This window comes from Rosa chinensis, chromosome 6 (assembly GCF_002994745.2).
Source record: "Rosa chinensis cultivar Old Blush chromosome 6, RchiOBHm-V2, whole genome shotgun sequence".
NCBI lineage: Eukaryota > Viridiplantae > Streptophyta > Magnoliopsida > Rosales > Rosaceae > Rosa > Rosa chinensis.
This window is the reverse complement of record NC_037093.1, coordinates 52,013,796-52,028,174: the sequence shown is the minus strand read 5'-3', so window position 1 is coordinate 52,028,174 and position 14,379 is coordinate 52,013,796. Positions and strand designations below refer to the sequence as shown.

The 14,379-nt window shown below is 37.3% G+C and overlaps 1 protein-coding gene across 1 annotated transcript; it reads left to right on the top strand.

The window, feature by feature from the left end:
* The first annotated feature begins 6,939 nt into the window (after positions 1-6,939).
* Positions 6,940-8,128, top strand: LOC112173092 (zinc finger protein 6). The gene has a single exon (XM_024310639.2). It carries the CDS (start codon positions 7,142-7,144, stop codon positions 7,769-7,771), a length of 630 nt encoding a protein of 209 aa, XP_024166407.1. The 5' UTR covers positions 6,940-7,141; the 3' UTR covers positions 7,772-8,128.
* The last annotated feature ends 6,251 nt before the right edge of the window (positions 8,129-14,379 follow it).

The following is a 14,379-nucleotide window of genomic DNA, read 5'->3' as shown; positions in this document are numbered from 1 at the left end:
TGTATAAGGATTCTACCTTTCAAAACCTGGTTAACCAAATACTAATTGAAATGCATCATCCATGAAAGTAAAAGAAAGCTGGTCTTAAATAAATGAAAGCTGCACTCATCTATGAAAGTAAGTTACCTACGAAAAGGAAGATCATATAGAATCATTATTACATCATATAAGATAGGTAAAATGTCATCACTCGTCAGTAGGGAATTCGAACATAAACATGAAATATCTCTGTATCATCATGATTTGATGTTCTGTGTATTCAAACGCCGGGGGAGGATTTAATAAGATATTGATTCATTTGGTCGATAAATCTATGCAGAGTAGTACTACTCGATCAGTCATCATGTGTTGCCTTGTCCAATGATGCAAAGTTCTGTTTGGTCTCTCTTGTGGTTGGGGGGGGGGAGTGAGATCTGAATCGATCATAAATGAGATGGTATTATTATGATTTTTCATTTTCCAACGTCTTTGCATGTTCCCTAGGATCTGCAGCAGTACTTATGATCTCTCTCTCTCTCTTTCTCTCATCAGGAGCATGATAGCCTTTCCTTATTAAGAAACAAATAATTTGGTCACTGCATTCCAAAACAATATATGTGAAACCCACACACACACGTACACTTACACTTGCTTGGTCAGTCTCACATTCTCTTAGCTCTTTGAAATGAATAAATGTACATATGGTATTGTGAAAATTGAAAACCTATAGCCAGGAAGTGAATTCTGGCATTTTGCAAAAGGAAAATTGACATCTGGGTCTCCAAAGCAGAACCTGCCAAAGTGTAAGTTTTTGTGAAGGTATGGGATAAAGTTAACCTAGCTAGTCTGAGTCGGCGCACGTCACCATCCCCCACCCCATTTTCCCACTCCTCCCTCTTTTCACTCGCCTAAATGGCTAAATCATCCTCTTGTGGTCCTTTTGACTACTCTTTCAAATGATCTAATTTTCTGATGCTCGCTCAAATATGCTTGTTTGATTGTGGCTAGTCTCTTTTGATAAGGAATAGACTACTATTTCCTACACGGAATGTTTCACTGTTTAATTACAAAGTAAAATAGTCCTTTGAGAACAAATGAAAACAACAATGTAGTGACTACGCGTCCTACTTATATAATGAAATAATCAGCTATATCGAAATTTCAACGGTACGTGGAGCCAATATCAATACTATGTTTTGAAAATCTATAATTTTAACTAATACTTTCAAATGAGGCGTTTAATTTGATTGTTACAAGTACTATCTACAGCCAACTCGATTCATCTCTTTTGTGGGAGTTTGGACCGTGGTTGTGATGATGGCTCCTCATTGATGAGGAATGGGTCGCACCATGTGTTATGTAGTAGATTTTAAATGTTTTAATTTGTATCAAAAAATAGATTTTGTATTGGGAGGGGACCTCTTAATCAGCTCACTAAACCTCCATCAATTTTTTAATTATGAAATTATCTGTGTTCTCAATTCTCATACGATTTTTTTTTTTTTTTAATTTTATTTTTGGAGAATAGGATTGAGCCTTCTATAGAACCAAGTGTAGGTAATAACAAAAATGACCTTCCCGCAAGGACCACGTCAATATTAAGCTATGCTATGCTACCCTAAAGCAACCTAAATGCTATCACCATAGTAATCAGCACCAGGAACCGAAGGACCAAGACAATGAAAGGGTCGAAGAAGAAGACCGCCCTAACTTATTCAACGAGTTTGGGAGCACCCTACACAGAGGAGGCATCCCCGGGTTCAAGTGAAAAATAGAACAACAAGACTTGGTGACAAGCCGAAGACACACTAGCCGAGCCCAATAACCAGGCCCAAGAGTCAGGAAGAAACCCAATTCAACCCACAGACTGCGAACGCTGCCTCCGACATGCCAGAACCCTTCCATTGAAGTGCGCACTCGCCAGAGAAAACAATGCCGCGAGCCAGGTTGCAACCGCCGCCAGAATCTGGCGCACCACAGTAGGCCTTGCCAGTGCCACCAACACCTCCTGCAATCCCCGCCGTCGTAGCGAACTCGACGCCCAAGTCCACAACGCCATCGTGCCACAGACTCAGCGAGAGAGCACCTGCATCGCCACCGACAACCCCAACAGCGCCGCAACCTACAACACCCAAGTCTCCTGCCTCTGAAACAGAACAGGTTCCACGACCACTGCGGCCGTGAAGCTTCCAGAGAAGATTATGATCTGCGCAAGGTCGGCCCAACCAACGATGAGCAATCCCTGCTCGTCCTCGTTCCAGGAGACACCCACACCCATGTTTTGAAAACCAGGTCTGATACTGGGAAATCCAACACATGCATATCCATGGAGGGAGATGCAGAGGAGAAAGAGTAAGCAACCACCCACCCAAATCAGAGAATGCCGAACAACACCGCCGCCACCCCCGCGATAGGCAGAGAAAAGCCCGAGGCCAATCCAAAACCACCGAGACGCCGCCTAGAAACCCTAGGGATCGAGCGGCTACCAGAGAGAGAACCCATATCCTCTTAACTTCGCCACAGCAGACTTATGAAAAGATTATTACAGACAATTAAGTCATACAAACAGCCTTAGTAACAAAGCTAAAAATTAATGAAGCCCTTTTGGAACGAACATACATGAGGATATAAGAAGTCTACTCTATTATTGTTGCTGAGAAAGTGAGAAAGGTTGAAGCTTTATACATTCTTTCTAGAATTACTTCACACCTTTCCGCCTACTAGAAAACATGGGCTAAAAATGCCTATATAAAGTTTTACTCCGATTAGTTTTCTTTCCTAATAATTCTAATGCAAAAGCAATTTTTACCTCATTTTTCCAGCCGTAATTATGATGTACACTCTTTGAGGATTGTATTTATTATAGAGCATTGTGGTTATTATCCTACATTCCTACATAACCTACATGCATGTTGTACGTTTTGAGAGGAAAATCCTATAAGATGGCATGGTTATTCGTAATATTGTCTTTTGACGAGTTATAAACACTTTCGTGGGGGACTTGGGGCTGTTTTCCAATAAGGCTGCGAACAAGATTTTGTATAATTCGGTCTTACTAATTAAAGACGCTCGGTCCTCTTCTGATTTACCTTAAATTAGAATTTTTTATAAGGACATTATAGAATATTTTGAGCAATCAGACTCTCCCTCAATTTGGTCCAATTATCTTCTTTCTTTGTTTAAAAAATTGTGGCCTTTTTCTTTAAGTTAGTCCACTTGAGCAAATAATCTGACCTTGCTGCGTCGTCAGTTTGACACATCTTCATATACATACCGTTTCAAGAAAGCTTATTCTCTTCTCTTGATTAAGATTCAGTTTGAAATTGGAAGCTATAAGATATTGTAATATGAACACTGACTGTTTGAGATTGCCCCAAACTACAAACACAAGGTCCAACTAATAATTTAGTCCTACCACAAACTTGATGAAGAAATTAATGGCTTAATAAAATGAATTTCTTCATCAGAGAATTCCAACTTCTTGTTTGTATATAATATTTTTAACAATGTCTTGACTTGCTTGCAGGCCGTATGCTGACGCCTGACTTTGGTTTTAGTTTTTTTTGGGCGTCTCTTTATTGTTCTAGCACGGGTTTGTAATTCAGTTAGCAAGTTTTTACTTTTAGTGGTTTGGCATTACTTCTTGCATAAGTGCTTTTGTCTAGCAACACTTTTAGTAGCAGCATTTAGGTTAAAGGAGTTTTGTTAAAGCGATTAAATCCATTGTTTTAGAGCACTTTGTTGAAGAAATCTATGAAATACAGTGAAGTTTGGGACTTCGATCACTTCAATCATTTCATTAATAGTGGAATAGAAAAATCGTCTTGCGGTAGTTGAAAAATCAAAGGCAGCAAAAGAAATCAATGGAGAAAAGAACAATGATTTCGTGGAGACTTGAAGTTGTTGCAGCTGCTAGGACTCGAGTCACATTGTTTTTGTTATTGTCCGTGTTCGTGTTCGTGTTCGTACGTGTTCGTGTTCTTGCCATTGTCATTGTGTGTCCTATCTTTTCCTCTTAAGAGTTTTATTGTAGACTTGGTCATAATCTTCTTCTTTATAATTCCTCAGCTCATTTCATGTACTTGAAGACAAAATTCAACTCTTAACTAAATCAATTTGATTATTATCAAATGGGTGTTGCCCACTCATTCCTTAACCACTATGAACTTTTTGTCACCCACATCCAAAAAAAAAAAAATGATACAAATGATGATAATTAAATAATAGGTTACTCTTTCACATGGAAAATTATGTTCTTAATTAATTTGATTAATTCTTTTGATGGATGTACTAAGAGCGAAATGAGTATGATACTTTTGTTCTCATGTGTATTGACGACCCTAAGATATTTTTTGCTTTTGCAATATGGCACATAGAATATGTATAGATTTTCATTTATTTCAAGGAAAGATTTACAAACACAGTTGATTAATTAAGACACACCGTCCTAACTCCTAATTACAATGAGAGAGTTGATTGGTAATCGATCATAAACAATATTTCAGTCCAGTCATTTTTCATGTAAACCTCTCGTGCCTTGCAAACGGCACCATGCTAATATATCGCAAACTAATTAACGTGGAGCTACTCCAACTAATTAAGTATTTGGGCTTGCATGCATAACCTATATATAGAAAGCTAGAGATGATTCACAGACAAAACTTAATAATAATTTCACACAATCTAGCTTGTTTATACACACACACAGAGGCGTTCTGAAGAGGACGTCCGCAACCCAGAAAAAGTGCGGACGTCCCTCCTCCGGCCTCGATTAGGTGGCGATGGAAGCACTACGGTTGCCGGACGAACCTTCTGGACGTCCCGGACAGCGTCACCATCAAGGCAAAGGCTTAGCTGATTGGAATCGAATGTGTGCGCGGCGAGCTCGCCTGAAACAATGGAAGCCCAGTGAGGTCGACTTCGAACTCTTCATCGACGACTCCAGCGGCAAGCAGAGGCTCGACATCAATGCTTGGTTCGGGTCCGGCAACCGCAGCGCCTCCATCGCCGCCTGATCGAGGCCGGAGGAGGGACGTCCGCACTTTTTCTATGTTGCGGACGCCCACTTCTGATCGGGCCTATATATATATATTTTTTTTTTTTTATTTTTTTTTTCTTAGGTAAGGATATCCTTACCTAAGTTTATGGAACAAATTTTCAATTTTTGGCCACTTTTCGATCACATATTCACATTTTAACCGTTCATTTTTTAAGTCCTAATGTATAGATCATCTTTGCAAAATTTCAGCCAAATTGATGATTATTAAGGCATTCAAAACTGCAATTTACACGAATGAACTGAATCTGTCGAACTGGAACCGTTCGTGTACATTGTTGTAAATTGCAGTTTTGAATGTCCTAATGATCATCAATTTGGTTGACATTTTACAGAGATGATCTATACATTAGGACCTAAAAACTGAACGATTAAAATGTGAATATATGATCGAAAAGTGACCAAAAATTAAAAATCCGTGCCTAAACTTAGGTAAGGATCGATGTCCTTAGCCAAGAAGGACACACACAGTGTGTCACAGCTTGCTCGGGAAGTTGGAATACACATGATATGATAGCTAGGTTTTACTTTGGTTTTTCTTTAATTCCCCTTTTATACTGTAATTTAAAGCAATCAGATCGATGGCCATATATCATGATGCTGATTGATGACACAAAGCTGATCAATGTGTTTGTAATTGATTAAGATGCGGTACTAAAAAGTTACACTTACGGACAACTATAAGCTCCAAAACTGAACTGTTTTCTTGATCTTATTATATACGTTATACGAAGGTTCCTACATCTTTCCTCCGAATCTTCATGATAAGGAAGGGTAAAGAACTGTTCTTGTTCCATTCTCAAAAAAAAAAAAAAAAAAGAACTGTTCTTGTTCAATTATATATATATAAAATTAACTAAAGGGAAGAAGAAGGTATGAAAAAAGTTTGAAGCAATGTCATCATTTTGTGGCATGATTGAAACTGGGCATGTCTTTAATTGGTGACAAATCTTAAAGAGGCCGGTATTGAAGAGTTCCAAGATACTTAAGAAGAGGTCTATCTAACTTTTTTTTTTTCATAACACACTCTTTCTTTTGAATAGGAAAGTGTAGATATATACTACATCAGGTGAACTAATCAAAACTACCTTAGGGCGATAAAATTGAGTAGTTTTTTTTTTTTTTTTTTTTTTCAAAAGGAGTTTGTAACCCAGTTAAGTTAGGAGGCTCATCCTCACACCATTATTATTATTATTATTATTATTATTATTATTATTATTATTATTATTATTATTACAGGGTAATTTTAAAGGGCGGTAAAATTGAATAGTTTTGAGATAAATAAATGTGTTGGTGATGGTTGAAATTGATAATATATAATACCTCTGTCTTGATAAAATGAATATCATTATATGTGATAGATATATGTGATGTGTGCTTGACATAGCATGATACCTAAGATTGAGGCCACAAATTTACAAATCTCAGGCCTCATTTGAGGCCAAGTAATGCTAACACTTCCACTTCTATTTCTCTTCACAACACTACTATCTAATTCTTACCTCTTTACTTCTAATCTAGATGTACTAAAAACTAAAACTCTAATTTAACAAAAACCTGTACATAAACTCTAAAACTACAAGACAACGTTGTTTTAGACATATCTATATGCAAGATCAACCACAACATCATACCAAAGATTAAAATTAAATTCTATATATACCATCAAAACAAGTCCATCATCATCATGCACTCTGAAAAGTATGTGTATCGGATGGTGTAGCTAGATGCATATGTATTCGTATAAATATATAGTTAATTTGGTATATTTATCGTATAAGATAGAGTAATGACAAAGGAATTAAGACCTCTAGCTCTAAATTAATGGGAGACAAATGATAGATAAAAAAGTAGATAAAAACATAAACCGAATGCGTGTTGATTGCTGCTAAACAAGAAGATCGAATCCAGTTTCAGCCGGCTAACAGAATAAGTACTCTTAGCAAACTTCTAAGACTTTTCTTCCCCACACCACCTTCCTCCTCAAACCCTCGATCACATAGAGTTCATAGACAATACCTATGTCTCCTCTTTGTCTCCTGTCCCCCAGCTCTCTATAATACACCACTTCTCTCTTTTTCATACTCCATATCAGAAAACGTACTAATGGAATCTCAATCTAACCATCGTCACGATGAAGAAGATTCGAAGAGCTCTAGCGATGAACAAGCCGAGGATCTCAACGATGACTTGGGAACAGGGCGGTCATATGAGTGTGTGTTTTGCAAGAGAGGATTCACAACAGCACAGGCCTTGGGTGGACACATGAATATTCACCGCAAGGAGAGAGCCAAGCCGAGGCCTACTTCTGCTCCTACTTCAATTGCAAGCAAAGCAGCTGATGAACACGTGAGTGATCTCATGAGATCCTACCGTTCGTTGCAAAGCTACACGGGTCCACATTTTGCCACAGCTCCGGACGTGGATGTGAATTACCGGACGTATATTCCGGCGCCTACGTGGATTGTGGGACAAGCTCACAGTGATCATGAGGAGTTATGTGCGAGGAATTATCAGCTACGGCATCAGAATTTGTTTGCTACAGATGATGATTGTCCGAATTGGAGATCGGGGAGTGGTCTGAGCTTGGGAATTGGGCCATCAGCTCATGATGATGATGATGAGGATCATGTAGGTCATGATCATCATAAAAAAGAAATTGAACGAATTAATGGTGCCTGCAGTAGTGAAGGGGATGGATTGGATTTGGAGCTTCGACTCGGTCATGATCCTTAGTATTTTAGTTTATTTATTTTACCCAATATTGGAGAGTTCATGATATATATTTTGTTAATTCATATACTTCTTTTCTGTTGTTGTACAGTGTTAAATTCTGTACATTCTGTTCATGTTATTTGTCTAATTTTGTGGGGAAAGAAGAGAAGTTATTAGAAAATCTCATTCCCAATTATTATGAACAGTACTGTGTGTTTTCAAGTCTTCTTTCATGGCGATTTTACTAGCTAAGATAATTTGAAGGCAGGAATTGAAGGAGGGAATGAAGAAGATCGAATAAATATCTGTGCTAGCTTCCACTTCGGTGAGGAATTTACAAATTCAGAAGGTACTTTGCTTCATCCATGTAAACGTAGCCCTAATTTTTTTTTTTTTTTGGGGTTCTACAGTAGTGATATACTAGTCATGTTTTCTTAATTATGTAAGAAACTCTTGGATCTTCTGCCATCCATGGTTTTTTTCTTTTCCCCCCTTAAATTTCTCTTTTCGTTACCCTAGCTAGCCAGCTCAAAATTATTTTGGTTATATAAAGCACGTACAAATCCTATTGTATGAACTATATGAAGGGATCAAAATTAATTTCTAGTTAGCCATAGACATGCATTAACAACTCAACTATGATACAAGATCCACAAGAAGTATGTTAACACACAAGTAGGGAATCTAATTCACTTTTTATATATGTGCATGTTGTGTGTGTATGTGTATGGTTGATAAATGTACTTGATTATGCAAGATACGTAAATACAAGTATGCAAAAATGATTATGTGATAGGGAATTCCATTATGTATTAAGTGTGCAAGAGATGATCGGGCGTATTAACTACTTATAACAATTTGTATATCAATACAGATAGATGATATATTAGCTAGCTCTTCTCTATATGTTCAGATATCTAGCAACCAATTATATATGTGCGGGTGCATTGTGCAACCAACTATTATATACTCGATCACCAATTATTGGTAATTTCCCCTTGAATTGAAAGTTGGAGCTAATTCTTGAATTGAAAATCTTCAGAAGTAGGCACTGTTTTTCATTTGATGGGAATAGAAATGTAGATCTAATTAAGATGTTTCACTTATGAATAAATGCATATAGCAAGACCTTAGCTAATTAACACAGAAACTCAGGAAGCAATATGCATATGATTCTAGAATAAGCCGCGGCTGGCTAGCTATTGTTCGTCTAAGTCCCAGCCGTTTGGTAACCTTAGTAAAGGAGGAAGATGAGGAAGAACTTACTTACTCGAGTAATCTGGTGTGGTATCTCCTTCAGGTTAGTTGAGGTGTTGTGTAGGTTTTTTCCGAGCCTGAGGTTTTACACATCCTCTGTGGGCGCGCTGGTTCATCTACGACCATCCGTACTTTGTTTGTTGACTTTCTTTTTGGGTTTAGTTGCCTTCTTCATGTGGCTAGAGGCTTGATCTCTCATGGCTAGCTGTTTTTTGGTGTCTCAGTTTTCTTTTTCTTTGCTTGCTTGTTTGACTTTAGTTTTATTATCCATCATGCGTGCACTTTGGTGTGCGTTGTTGGTAGCCTTTGTATTTCTAGCTCTAAAGCATTTTTCAATAACATGATCTCTCTTTCAGAAAAGGAGAAAAGAGTAAAACTAATCTACATTAATAGCATGTGAAGCCTATGTAGTAAGTTTTGGTGAAAATCATGAAATGATGAGAGGAATGTTAGCATGTCTTAATTTTTGTGTACCAGAGAAATGAAATGTCTATGCAGTATATATATTATATTGATCATGATCAAGGCATCTGTCATTGATATCAAATTAGTGCTGTGAAACTGGAGTAGTATATATGAGTGCCGTGAGTGCTTATAGTGGATCGATCAACTGCACTCACTCGATCAGACAAAATATATGGAATGATAGAGCTCGATCATGCATGCATACTGATTGATTGAGATCGAGATCTTAAAACGTAGTAATATACAATGAGTTCTAGTGCAAGGAGGAATCTGTGGCATGGTGTTCCTTTCAGTAGTTCTTGTACTGATCCACACATATTGCTTGGATTTTATTTCTTTAGTTTACCCATATGATAAGTTCACGCAAAGGTAATATCTTTATCATCCAAGTACATGCAAATTAATATCTTGTTATCGAAGTACCATATTTAAGTAAATGCTGAATACTAATTAAACTAGCTATAATTAACAATTCTGACTTGGCCAAAGGAGTTTAAGGATTTTCTGCATGCAGGCCATTTGAGAGTAGTGCGTATGGCCGGAGTCACTGAGTGATTTATACCAGTTGACTCAGTACCGAGCCTGCAGAGGGCTTAAAATTTGCTGATAAGTTAATTGAAGAGAGATTATCATAATTTATTAAGTTAATTAAATATGCTGATCGATTATACACACACACACACACAAGAGTTCTTGGGTGCGGACATCCGTACCTAAGGATTAGGTATGGATTTCCCATTTTTCCCCACTTTCCGATCACACATTTACATCTTAACCGTTCAGTTTTTAGGTCCTAATGTATGAATCATCTCTGCAAAATTTCAGCCAAATTGGTGATTGTTAAGACATTCAAAACTGCAATTTACAACAATGAATACGAACGGTTCCTGTTCGACAGATTCGGAACCGTTCGTATTCATTGTTGTAAATTGCAGTTTTTAATACCTTAACGATCACCAATTTGGCTGAAATTTTGTAGAGATGATCTATACATTAGGACCTAAAAACTGAACAATTAAGATGTAAATGAGTGATCGGAAAGTGGGGAAAAATGATATATATATATATGTGTGTGTGTGTGTGTATATATGTGTGTGTGTGTGTATATATATATATATATATATATATATATATATATATATGCAGGCTCAGTAGTCAGTACTCAATCTCTTCAACCCGGCCGCGAGTACGTATATATTGACCTGGTATGAGTTTGCCATCTATAAGATCCAATTAACTTAATTGTTAGTTCAGTTCAAGTAATTTTTCCACAGTGAGACACTAATCGATCATATATTCCCTATTAGTAGTTAACTTAGGATAACAATTTTAAGAAACCTATTTTAACGAGTATTTACTCATATAAGAGTAATTTATCATTCATCCTAATTTCTGAGAAATTCTGCTAGATTCCCTTCTTTATTATCTTTTCAGTACCTAGCTAGCTAGCTCAACTTAATTGTTCATAGTAAGTACATGAACTACGTAAGTGATTGAGAATAATTTCCAGTTTTTGTCATGTAATTAATTTGGATAATTTGACTCGAAAATTCACATATAAACACATAGATAATATATTACCCCTTATCACATACAGGTAATCTATTTCATTTATCGTTCATATATGCGTTTTTTTGCCTTTTTTTCTACTAAGTGAAATTTAATTTCAATAAACTGCAATTACAAACCGACAGCAATCACAGCACCTAACAAAGAATTACAACTAAAGACAAGAAACAATCAATTGTACTCAAAGTTGAAAAAATTGATCAAGATAATAACCAATTATACGTACGTTTGATAGGATCTAGCGTCCGCCTTAATTAATCTCATTTTTTGAATTCAAGATTGGTTTTGGAGATAATTAAGCTTCTTTTTCCTATAGTCCGTCCATTGCTCTTTGTAGGGTAAATTTTATGTCAGCTTGTCTTGCTGTACTCTTTGTTTTCTAATAAATTCTCTAATATAGGAAATAACATCAATTTCCGTACTTCTATAACATGACCATTTGTAATTTTCATTGAATTGAAATTGGGACAATCTTCAGATCGAACTAGGTACATTATGCATTACAACTGTAGATGTGCGTATATGTAACCTTAAGACGTTTAATTTTACTTGATAAATACATCTTGCTATTAATATGCTGCAAAACCTTGACTAGCTAGCTACCTATATATTGTTTGCATAAGTCCCCTTAGTTTACCTGATCTGAGGATAGAGGTACTATGAAGGGCTTTTCGAATGCGAGGTCTTCCTGGTGACGGGGCTGGTTCATCATCTATAATTTTGATTTTTGATTATGTAGATCCTAGAAGCAGCCTAGAGGGGGCGAATAGGCTTACAACCAATTTTTTGATTTGTTCAAAAACTTTCTCAGGGATTGCAACTAGGTGATCAATCCTTAATGCTGATATTGAACAGAATGTATTGAACAATCAAGCAAACCAACTAAAGCATTAAAGAACACAGATTTTTGTTAACGCAGTAAACACCCTATCAAGAGAAAACATCTGTGTGGCCTAGCCTTTAACACTTGAAAGACCAAAACCAATTCACTAATGAACAACAACTTACAAGATTACAAAAACAAAGATTGCACTACTGGACGCTGCAACTTCTCTAGACTAACTCACTAGACTGTTTGTAATCACTCCTTGCTAATTGTTTACACAAGTGAACAACTCAGAAATCTCAACTATGAAACAAGTTATGAACGTAGCAAGTTCTTCTTGGAGATTTCACCTTTGAAGCTTGCAATACCCAAATGACCTCATGGGATGCAAAAGATGAATATGCATGAATGAATGAATGAATGGTCTGTTGTTTTTCAAATTGTTTTCAACATGGAACAAGACACTTTGAAAAACAGAAAACCAAAGAGATAACTCTTTAACAACAAAGGGACTGAAAAACACAAGTGTTTTTAATCACAAAGAATGAACAGAGTACCCATATATATAGGAGGAGGAGGAGGAGGAAGGACAGTTCACTTAAAGACCCCTTAAGCTCAATTGGAGTAGGTAAAGCCATGCCCTTAATTTCAGATTGCACATGAAAACCCATTCCCCAAAATTCAATTTGGAAAACCAAATTTAGAAGCCAACTCCTAAATTCCTTAATCAAAGCTAACACAAGAAGGGAACCCATGAAAAACCATTGACTTTGTGAAAGAGATGCCATGTATGAGCTTACCTAAGCCATGATGAAGAGGGGTCTTTTTTTTTTTTTTTTTTTTTTGGGTCAATGAAAGATATGTATTAGATGGTCCAAATGATACATCCAAATACAAGAGGTACAAAAGACCCCAGCAAAAAGAGGCACATAGACCCCAGCAACAAGAGGCACATAGGCCCAGCAATAGAGGCACTTAGGCCCAGCATAAACAAAATAAAGCCCATAGTAGGTGTGGCCAAATTACAAGTCAGAAGCCCAAAGATAAAAGAAAGAAACCCTAAAATTTATAGCAGCCACCACATCTTCATCAGCGGCAAAGTCTTCTTGCCGCAATATTCCAGTTGTTCCTTGACGTGAATTCGCCGCCGCAGCCTCAGATCATACCACCTTCTCCACCGGTTGTAACACACGCCGGGCTCAAGAACGCCCAATATAAACCGAGTAACCAAAGAGGGAGTGATTACCGAGGTAATCTGGACACCCTCTATTGATATAACAAAAATCCACCAACGGGTGAAAGTTTGTTTAGAGGTGGTGGAGCATGGAGCAGATCTGAAAGCCAAATTGGTCAAACCTGTCAAACAAGAACAATAACAAAGGAGGAGGAAAACCTGTGCTAAAAAATTGATGAGAAGTTGATGAGAGATAGGATTTGGGTTGAGATGATGGAGTGAAGAGGTGGAGAGGTGATGGGGTTGATGAGAGTGAGAGTTCGCCCAGTCATGGAAACGCTCATGATAGCAGCAGCAGGGTATGGGTAGATGGAGATCTTGAAGGGAGTAGAGGGAAGAGAAAGAGGAGGAAAATGAAGGAAAAGGGCATATTTGGTCAAGAACAGGGCTGGGTGGATGGAGTGGAGATGGAGGTAAAGGTGGTGGTGGTGGAAACGGAGGTGATGGTGAGACTCTCAAAATGATGGCTGATTTGAGAAAATTTCTAGAGAGAAGGAGGACCCTCTCTCTCTAGAAACTTTCCCTTCGGTTTTTCTTGAAAGAGGGGTCTTCTTTTGATCTTCAAGATTGAAGCTTGATCTTGGACAAGACAGCAAGCTAAGATGGGATTGGGAAGCACGATAGCAAGACAGCAAACTGAGATGGGGTAGCAAGTTGCAATTGAACTAATCTTCAAACTTGGTCTTGGTCTTCGACAGCAAGGCAACCCCCAAAGAGAAAAAGAAGCAAGTTGCAATTGAACTATCATGCTAAGATGGGGAAGCTGACAGCAAATTGATCTTCAAGATGGTTTTTCGATAGCAATACAACCACAAGGATAAGCATGACTTGAGCTCTCACACTTTGGGCTTAATTAATAAACACATGACTTGGGCTTCTTCATGAGTAGAGTTTTGTTAAAAGAGGGAATGCCAATTCTAAACTTATACTAACATATTCTCATTGCATGCCTCTCTTTATTGAGAGTATGAATCATGAGGACCTTGTTTATGAGTATATAAGGATTAGGGCCGGTTCTGAGAATTCAGAGACCTAGTGCGAAAATTTGATCGAGACCTTATGTTAATTGCATAATAATTTAAAAAATAAAAATAAAAGAACCTACTAACAAAACAAAAAAGAAAATCTGTAACAAAAATCAATGTGAGTACGTATAAATAAAAAAGACAAACAAAAAAAAAAGGAAAGGGAAAGGGAGATCTGAAAAAAAAAATTAAAAAAGGAAGATAAAAAATGGAGTCTAGGACTCGAACTGGTGACAAGGGAATGAGAGCACGC

What these genes read in the sequence shown, in the direction of transcription:
- LOC112173092 (XM_024310639.2), top strand. Translation starts at nt 7,142, where the DNA reads ATGGAATCTCAATCTAACCATCGTCACGATGAAGAAGATTCGAAGAGC.